The following is a 10,246-nucleotide window of genomic DNA, read 5'->3' as shown; positions in this document are numbered from 1 at the left end:
GATTAGCTATTGTGAAAGGTATTGTTTCTCTTAGTTCTGGCTCTGTATTCTTTTTGTCACTGTAGAGAAATCCAACTGATTTTTGTATGTTGATCTCATTTCATTTTAATACTTTGCTTTGTCTTCACAAGCTTCCATTTGAAATCTTCTATTCAGCTCCTTAATATCTTAATTTCTTCCCTTTCTTCTGGCTTTCTGGCACTCTGGTGCAATATTCAGGGTCTCCTCTGACATCATTTTGGTCTTCCCCCTCCCCCCCTTCCATCTTTGTAACGTCCTTTTGCATTCTTCATGGAAGATATTCTTAATATCCTCCCACAGCTAATCTGGTTTTTGCTCATTAGTATTCAAAGCTTCAAACCTGTTCCTGAGATAGTCTTTAAACTCAGGAGGGATAGACTCAAGATTCTAATGGATTTGATTTTATTAACTTTAGCTTCAATTTGAACTTGCATACAAATAGTTGATAATCTGACTCACAATCATTAACTGGCCTACTTTTCACAGCTGCTATTGAGCTTTTACAATGACTTTTCACACATATGTAATCAATCTGAGTCATGTGTAGGCTGTCAGATGAGGTTCACATGTATTGTCAATGTTTGTCTTTATTATTAAAAGTATTTGCAATGAATAAATCATCGACCGTATAGAATTCTATCATTCTGCCTCCAGTCTCATTTCTTTCACCAAGTTCATGTTCCCAACTACTGATATTTCTTCTTTATTCTCAACTTTTGCTTTCCAGTCACCAAATATGACTAATGTATCTTGGTTGCATGTAATCAATTTCCAATTGCAACAGTTGGTTTTTGTTGGTGTAGAGAGGTGCCATCAAGTGGAGTACAGCTCAAAGCAACCCTATGAACAAAAGATCTAAACCTTGTTCTATCCTGTGCCATCTTCACACTTCTTGACACACTAGAGCCCTCTGCAGCAGTCACCATATCAACCCACCTGGTTGGGGGTCTTCCTCTCTTTCACAAACACTCCTGAATAAAGTAATAAGCATCATGCAAAACAAGTCTCAACATAACAAACTGAAAGTTATTATACTTCTAACAACAAACTGTAAAGACAATCAGAAATACAAATAACATGGTGCAGGACACTCTTTCTTGGACCAAGCTGAGGCCTTTGCTGGAGTGGATGGATATTAGAGATAGATAGATAGATAGATAGATAGATAGATAGATAGATAGATAGATGATAGATAGAGTTATAGATGTTTTAATATATATTTCTATGCATAAGGATTGGAGAAAGATTCATCAAAAATCCGTATTACGCAGATGACACAACCCTGCTTGTTGAACCTGAGGAGGACCTGAAACCTGCTTGTTGCAGAAGGTCAAGGACTGCAGTCTTCAATATGCATTGAAGCTCAATATCAAGAAAACAAAGATTCTCACCACTGGGCCAAGTGGCAGCATCATGGTAGATGAAGAGATTGAGACTGTTAACAGCTTTGGTTTGCTTGGCTCCACAATCAGCACTCTTGGCACCAGCAGCCAGAAAATTAAAAGGTTTAATTGCACTGGGAAAGTCTGCTGTCAGAGACCTCTCCACAGTACTGAAGAGCAACTATGTCAGGATGGAGACTAAGCTTTGCCAGATACAGGTCACAGTCTTTGCAATTGCTTGATATGCATCAAAGGGCTGGACAATGACTAGGGATGATAGTATGAAAATTCTTTGAGCTGTGGTGCTCGAGAAGAATTCTGAGTATACCACGGACTGCTAAGAAAACAAACAGGTTCATCTTTGAGAGCTTAAAATCAGGGTGCTTCTTGGAGGCAAGGATTCTGAAGCTTCATCTGACATACTTTGGCCATGTTGCAAGGTGGGCTCAGTCCTTGGAGAGGGACATCATGCTTGGGAAGGTGGAGGGACAGCGCAGAAGAGGAAGACCTTCTATGAGGTAGATTGATTCAGTGTCTGGGGTATTCGGGGTAGGTGTGTCAGAGACAGATTGCCGCAGGATAGAGCAGGGTTTAGGGCTGTTATACATAGGGTCGCTATGAGTCAGAGGCGACTCTATGGCACATAACAACAACAACGTGTGTGCGTGTGTGTGTGTGTGTGTGTGTATTTATATATACAGACACATATATATATAAAATTCTCTACCAGATACTCTGTGGGAGAAGGATAGGGAATCTCCTCCTGTGTGATTAAATGTCTAATGAAAACCCACTGGAATGTCAGGTATAGATCAGTTCCAACTCGATCACGAACAAAGACAACACCACATACATACAACATCATATTTCACATGGATCATAAATTTGCTATAAGTTGTATACTTAATTTGCTAACACCTAATAAAAACAACATAAAGTGATCAATAACATCATGGAAGAGTGTACTTCTGAGAACAATTAACTACGTAAGATCAAAGTGGTAACATTTATCCAGGGATAAAACTAAGGAAACAGTAAGGTTTAGAAAAGAAAGACAAATGGAAATGCTTAACCGAGAAGCATGCTGTAATGACGAGAAAAGTATAATCAAGTTCAGGAAATAAAATATGTATTAATTGCTGAATGGAAAACCAATTTTCTCCACAAATTTTAACTCAAATTGTGTGTGTGTGTGTGTGTAAATATTTATTTTATAAAGGAGGGGAGTATCTCATCGAGACAAATACTGAGATACCATGCTAACAATTAGTGCAAAGAAATGAAAACATATGAGGGGTGTGTACCATGGAATTAAATAGACACCTTGAATTATATGTAGGACTTTTAAAAAACCTACTAAATTGTGGGATGGTTTGACAGAAAATATATACTTTTTTTCTCCCCAGTATTTCAAGTTGGTTAAATTATTCACCAAGCAAACAGCACAGAAACTACAAAATGTATGGGAGTGCTGATTACTGTAGTTGGGCCACACTCTGAATAGAATTTATTTAGTTCCACACAAGTATTTTCTAGGATTTAGTGCAAACAGAACACTGAACGTATTTCTAAAATATATATTGAAATGTTATAAAATGCAAATTTTATTAGAACTTACAAGTCAAAACGAAGATTCTCTCTTTCTTCAAAAAAGTAGTCCAAAATAAATTTTCTTACGAAATCAGGATTTAAAGTATTATCAATTACTTCAGTTCTTCCAAACTGTAGAGAGAGAAAAATTAAAGCTCTGAGTAGGTACTTGTCAAAAGAATCCTGCTTATAAAAAATAGTTCCTTTAAAATAGAGGCAATAAATATCAAAATGGTTTGATAATAAAGTGGTTCAGAAAAGTTTGTAGGAATTATATCACCCTGTAACTCACTCAGGAAAATCAGTAAATGAGACTTAAGTTTATTCAGCTTTCTTAAAAAAGCAGCTTCTCCTCAAAATTTAAACATTTAGCAAGCTAAATTTGCTCAAATAACTTGAAAGCCAAATCTCCTTCTAATCAAAAGAAGTCACTTCTACTTTCAATTAAAATTTATTATAAATTATATCCTCTAACTGATGGCCTAGTGGTAAGAAGCTGCACTGCAATTTCAAAGGCTCTTGGTTCAAATCCATCAACTTCTCTGTTGGAGGATGAACTTTTCTCTAGTGTGATTAATTACCTCTGAAAACCCGCTAGAGGGTTAGCTATGGGCCAGATCTATTCGACAGCACACAACAACAACCTGTATATTATACCTCTTATATACACACTGTGGTGGCTTAGTGATAAATAGTTACACTGCCAACTCACAAGCACGTAGTTGGAATCCCCAAGATATTCTGCAGGAGAAAGACTGACAATCTTCTTCTATATGATTTACTGCCTCTGAAAACCTATGAGTAGAGGGCATGTAACAACAACTTATTCAGAGAATCATCAGGTAATATTCTTAACACTACAAAGCATAAAAGGATTCATAACCTCTTCCCCCAATAAAACAAAACAGATGTCCACACAAAACCAGTTAGGAGACAGGGAATATGCTGAAACTTTCTTAAATCTGTTACACACATCACAGGTTGAATTGTCTCCTCCCCGAAATGCATTAATATAATGATGTAAAGTGAACATATCTTCCAGGAGGGATGTTGTAGTTGTTAGGTGCTGTCTAATCGTTTTCGCTTTTGACTCATCATGACCAAGGAGGGATACAATTCCCTAAGTCCCATCAGAGTCTGAACTATGTAATGTGTGGTCCATTATACCTTTTTATCTTGCAAGAGATAACTCACTCATTCACTTGAAACCAATTCATAACTGATGCTCCAGCAAGTTTTCAGAGGCTGTAAATTCATTCCTTAAGAGACTGCTCACATTTCTCCTCCAAGCAGCTGGTAGATTTGAATCATGTACCTTTAGTGGCATAACTTAGATCCATACTCATTAGGCCTCCAGAGCTCCCTTGCACTGAAAACTTCCAGAACTAGGAAGCAAAGACAGAAAGCCTCCCCCTAGAGCTACCTTGAATTTGACCTTCTGGCTTCCTAAATTGTAAGAGAATAAATTTACATGTTTAAGCCATTCACATGTGGTATCTCTATTAAAGAAACGCTAGATATCCAAGACATACAAGACATCAGTGTAAACACATATTCTTTGCACTGAATCATAGCTCACCTTCCAGTGGGCTTCTGAGACTACAAATTGCCAGAAGATGTCTAGATTTCTTTTCCCAAGGAAACACTGGTAAACTTGAACCACTATAGTGGGATGGATTTTGGGTTAGGAATGAAGCAACTCCCTAAATAAAAATAATCATAATTTTCTTTTATTTGTTTTAATTGTTAAGGTAAGTATCCATGATGTCAGCCTTGAGACTACAGTGCACCTGATCCAGGCCATGGTCTTTGCAATTATGTGCTATGCATCAGAAACCTGGACAATAACTAGAAATGAAAAAAAGGAGACACCTTTGAGCTGTGGTGCTGGAGAAGAGCACTTAACATACTATGGACTGCTAAGAGAACAGGTTCATTCTGGAGAGGGTGAAACAAGGCTGCTCCTTGGAGGCAAGAATTCTGAAGCTCCGTCTGACATACTTTGGGCATAGTGCAAGGAGGGACCAATTCTTGGAGAGGGATATTAGCCTTGGGAGGTTGGATGGGCAGCATAAGTGAGAAGGACCCTGGATGAAATGGATTAATTCAGTGACTGGGGTAATGAGGGTATGTGTGTCACAGATAATAAGGTTGGCCCAGGATAGAGCAGGGTCTAGAGCTGCTATACACAGGGTTGCTACAAGTCCTAGGCAACTTGATGGCACATAATAACAACAAGTATGCACATAGCTAAAATGAGACATCAATTCAAGCATGCTTTTAAACCAGTATGCCACAATCTTTGAGGAATCTTACCGGTATGGTGTTAAAGCCCTCACCTACAAGCAAAAAGGCTGAAATTTAAACCCACCAACTGCTCCAAGGTGGAATGGGGGCAGGGATACTTGGCAGTCTGTTTCTATAAAGATTACAAAGTTGGAAACCCCATGAGGCAGTTCTAATGAGTTCTATAGGTTCACAGTAGAATCAGCTGCCAATAATAGGTTTCGTTTGGAGGGTTTTAAAGGTTTTATGTCACATTTTACATTAGGAAAAGAAATAATGTTCTCCATCTTAGGGCAGATGGAAAACTAAAATACTATTTTTAGTTGTCTCTTCTTTCAGCATGAAGAAAGAAAGGCCATTAAGGCACTGCTTCTAAAGACAGAGTACAAACATAAATTTTACACCTACTTTTGTCCTTGGCTTATATTCTTCCCTCCACTCACTCTGGAATAACACACAAGCAAGCCGTAACTCAAGGTAATGAATTCACTATTTCAAAAACACACAATATTTATGTTGAACAACAGTAAGAATTTTACCTGTTCTTTACTGGATACTTCATCTGTTCCAAGTAGTTTTCATGCACTACTTTAAAAAAAGGGAATCCCAAAATGCTTAACTATACTCAAGCAAAACTTATACCCAGACCAAGAGTCTGTTGTGTGAACAGAGCAATGGATCATTACATGGCTTAAAATTGAGAAAGGTGTAGGTTATAGTTGTATCCTCTCTCCATACATATTCAATCTCTATGCTGAGCAAATAATTCAAGAAGCTGGACTCTATGAACAAGAATGTGGCATCAGGATTAGGAGAAGATTCATCAATAAACTGAATTATGTAGATGATACAATCTTGCCTCTCAAGGTGCAGTGTTTCCTTGCTCTGTTCTGACCACTGCCTCCTGATCCAAGTATAGGTTTCACATAAACATGGTCAAGTGTTCTGGGATTCCCATTCTTCTCAGAGTCAGCCACAGTTTGTTGTTATCCACACAGTCAAACGCCTTTGCATAGTCAATGAAATACTCATAAACATTCCTCTAACACTCTGCTTTCAGCCAAGATCTACCTAACATTAGCTATAATATCCGTAATACCATGACCTCTTCGTAACCCAGCCTAAACATTTGGCAGTTCTCTGTTGATGTGCTGTTCCAGTCATTTTTGGGTAATTTTCAGCAGAATCTTGTTTGCACATAGAATTATTCGATAATTTTCATACTCTGTTGGTCACCCTTCTTTGGAATGGGAACAAATAGCGATCTCTTCCAGTCAGTTGGCCAAGTGGTTATCCTCCAGATTTCTTCGCACAATAGTGTCAGTGCATCCAGGGTGTCATCTGTTTGTTGAAATATGTCAATTGATATGCTGTCAATACCTGGGGCCTTGTGTTTTGCCAATTATTTCAGAGCAGCTTGAACTTCTTTCATTACCACAGGCTCTTGCTCATATATTGTTTCATTAAATTCTCCTGGGTCAGCCAATTCCTTTTGCTACAGTGACTCTGGATTTGTCCTACTTCCATACCTTTTCAATCAATATGTAAAAAAGATCATCTGGGAGTCTGGGCTCTATGAGGAGCCAATTCTTTAACAGAATTGGAAGACGACTCATCAATAACCTGCATTATGCGGATGGCACAACCCTGTCTACTGAAACTGAGAAGAACCTGAAGCGCCTGCTGGAAAAGATTAAGGACTGCAACCTTCAATATGGACTGAAGCTCAAAATCAAGAAAACAAAGAATCTCACCACTGGGTCAGCTGGCAGCATCAAGATAGATGGTGGTGAAGAGATTGAGATTATTAACAGCTTTAGTTTGTCTGGCTCCACAATCAACACTTCTGGTACCAAAAGCCAGGAAATCAAAAGACGAATTGTATTATAAAAGTTTGCTGTCTGGGATCTCTCCAGAGTACTGAAGAGTAATGACATCAGTCTGGAGACTAGGGTGAACATGATCCAAGCCATTTTCACAGTTACTTGCTATGCATCAGAAAGCTGGACAATGACTAGGGATGACAGAAAGAGAATTGATGCTTTTTAGCTATGATGCTGGAGATGAGTGTAGAAAATACAGTGAACTGCCAGCAGAACAAAAAGGTTCACCCTAGAGAGGGTGAAACCAGGCTGCTTCTTGGAGGCAAGGATTCTGAGGAATTGTCTGACATAGTTTGTCATGCTGCAAGTAGGAATCATTCCTTAGAGAGGAACATCATGCTTGGAAGGATGGAGGGACAGTGCAAGAGAAAAAAAAAACCCTTAACAAGATGGTTTGGTTCAGTAACGGGGGTAATGGGGGTATGTGTGTCAGAGACAATAAGGTTGGCACAAGATAGAGTAGGTTTCAGGGCCATTGCACATAGGGTCATTATGAGTCACAAGCAACTCAATGGCTTATAACAACAACAATAACAATCTTGCTTGCTCAAAGTAAACTTGAAGCACTTGCTGCAGAAAGTTAAACACTGCAGCCTTCAATATGGCATACATTTCAATGTCAAGAAAACATACAAATATTCCCACCAATGGACCAATAGGCAACATCATGACAGATGGAAAAAAAATATTCAAACAGTGAAAGACTTCATCTAACTTGGATCTATAATTAACATCCTTTGTACTAGCAATCAGGAGATCAGGAGATTTATTGCCTGGGAAAGTCTGCAGACAGGGACTTCTCCAAATTATTGAGGATCAATAAAGTCAGTTTAAGGACTAAGGAATGCATCTAATTCACATCATTAATCACCTCCTATGTTGTTGAAACCTAGACAATGAATAAAGATGACAGAAGAATTGATTCCTTTCAGCTGTGGTGCTGGAGAAGAGTACTGAATACCATCAACTGCCAAAAGTACAAACAAATACATCTTGGAGAAAATATAGCCAGAGTGCTCCTTGTAGGCAAAGATGATAAAGCTTCATCTCACTTATTTCAGGTATTTTGCTAGAACAAGCTATTACCTGGAAAGGAACATCATGCTTTGAAAGGTGGAGGGCTGGAAAAGGAGAGGAATACACTCAACCAGACGGACTGACACAGTCTCTGCTGCAATGGGCTCAATTGTGTCAGAAATTGTGAGGATGGCACAGGATAGGACAGAATTTAGAGCTATTGTTCATAGGGTCACTATGTGTCACACTTAACTTGATGACACCTAACAACAACAACAACTTTAAATCCTTACAAAACACTGCAAAGTAGGTATTATTAATTCCGTCATGGATGAGAATATTGAAGTAGACTTCTCTATTCTAAATCACTTTGGCTACAAGATCAGCATTCTTCAATGGACTCCTCTATATCTGCAGAGAATATGTTAGGTCCTAGGGAAGATATGACAAAAAGACTATTAATGATTTCTTGGCTTTTCCAATCTTTTCACTGCTGGAAAGCAGAACAATATCCAGGTAAATGCAGAGAACATCGAATTAGTCAATGTACAAACTCTTAAATAGAAACTGAGCCAGAATCTATATGCCCTAGTTCCAATATTTCAATTGTAGATTCAGAATCTGTAATCTGAGTGAAATCTATAAGAAAGATAAAATTGCCCCAAATTGAGTTGCAAACCATCAAGTCACCAGAGTCAATAAAACACAAGTTAATTTCTTATGGAATCCTGGCTTTTCAGCAATGTGGATAGTTAAGTAGATAAGTTAAAATTAATAAGCAGCCACTAAAATTCTTTTTTTTTTAGATAAGCACCTATAAATTTGGAGGGAGGAGTGGCATCCACTTCCATAATAGCTTGCCTCCGGAAACCCTATGAACCTGGAGAGAGGATGAAAAACACCCAAGCATCAAGGACTCTCCTTCATAGGGTCGCTATGAGTTGCCTGCACTTAACAACTACAACAACAGCCTATAAATTAGGGCTACACCCATTATAATCTCTTCTAGCACATGATCCAGAAATTGATTTGAATGATATCACCAATGATCTTCATGTGGCTAGTAGGTAGTCACTCTTCGGCCATTATCTCACAAGATATTTAGGAACATCTGATTGATACGGCTACTCATTTTTTTTCCTTTCTGAACTTCTTTCTGGCTTTCTAGAATTTCTGCAAAAGCTATAGATAAGATTTGCCAATTCAACAGCTTTAACATCTACAATACAGTCATCAATCTTATCATTCATATTAAGTAAACAGTCATCACTGCCAAATTATTCCAGGTTTCTTTTCAATAAAGAAATATTCAATTGGCAATCCTTTTTTGGAAAATAGCTTAATATCCAGAATATCTAATTCATACAATTTAACAGAAGACAACTCTATCAAAAACTGAGCAAAGGGCCTAAAGAGATATTTCACTAACGAAGAAATGCAAAGAGCCGTGTTGTTGTTGGCTTATATCAGGTGCACTTTTGTCATTAAATTGATATTATTTCTCTTAAGAACTCTGAAGAGCTACTTGACAGCAGATTTTCCCAATGTAATTCATCTTTTGATTTCTTTATTGTGGGTACCAAGGTGTTGACAGTGAATCCAAAGAAGATGAAATCATTGACAACCTCAATCTTTTCTTCATAATGTTGCCTTCTGGTCCAGTGATGAGAATTTTATTTTCCTGATGCTAAAATGTAATCCAAATGGAAGGCTATAGTCCTTGATCTTCTGCAGCAAATGTTTCAAGTCTTCCTCACTATCAATAAGCAAGGCTGTGTCATCTGCATATTGCAGGCTGTTGATTAGTCTTCCTCTGCTACTGATGCCATAGTCTTCTTCATAAAGTCCAGCTTCTCAGACAATTTGTTCAGCATACAGACTGAACAGGTGTGGAGAAAAGATATTGCCCTGACATACACCACAAACAGCAGGAAGTATGTGAACAGATGCAATGACCCTATGAATGCAAGATTTGAGCACCTGTATAACTTTGATCATTTCTCCAAGTTCACAGAGTTTCTGGAAGCAAGCTATTTCGGAACTGAATTTTACTCCTGCTTCCAACCT

General features: G+C 38.1%; 1 protein-coding gene across 1 annotated transcript in view; it reads right to left on the bottom strand.

The window, feature by feature from the left end:
- The window catches only part of CPNE8 (copine VIII), a 400,491-nt gene that overhangs the window by 280,545 nt on the left and 109,700 nt on the right, over nt 1-10,246 (bottom strand). The window contains exon 4 of the mRNA XM_006888207.1: nt 3,022-3,125. Coding sequence (XP_006888269.1) covers nt 3,022-3,125 — 104 coding nt within the window. The remainder of the gene's footprint in view (nt 1-3,021; nt 3,126-10,246) is intronic.

The sequence above is a fragment of the Elephantulus edwardii genome, unplaced genomic scaffold (genome assembly GCF_000299155.1).
Source record: "Elephantulus edwardii isolate Elephantulus edwardi_28Jun2011 unplaced genomic scaffold, EleEdw1.0 scaffold00065, whole genome shotgun sequence".
NCBI lineage: Eukaryota > Metazoa > Chordata > Mammalia > Macroscelidea > Macroscelididae > Elephantulus > Elephantulus edwardii.
The sequence above is the reverse complement of the archived record's forward strand: the minus strand, read 5'-3'. Positions and strand labels throughout refer to the sequence as shown.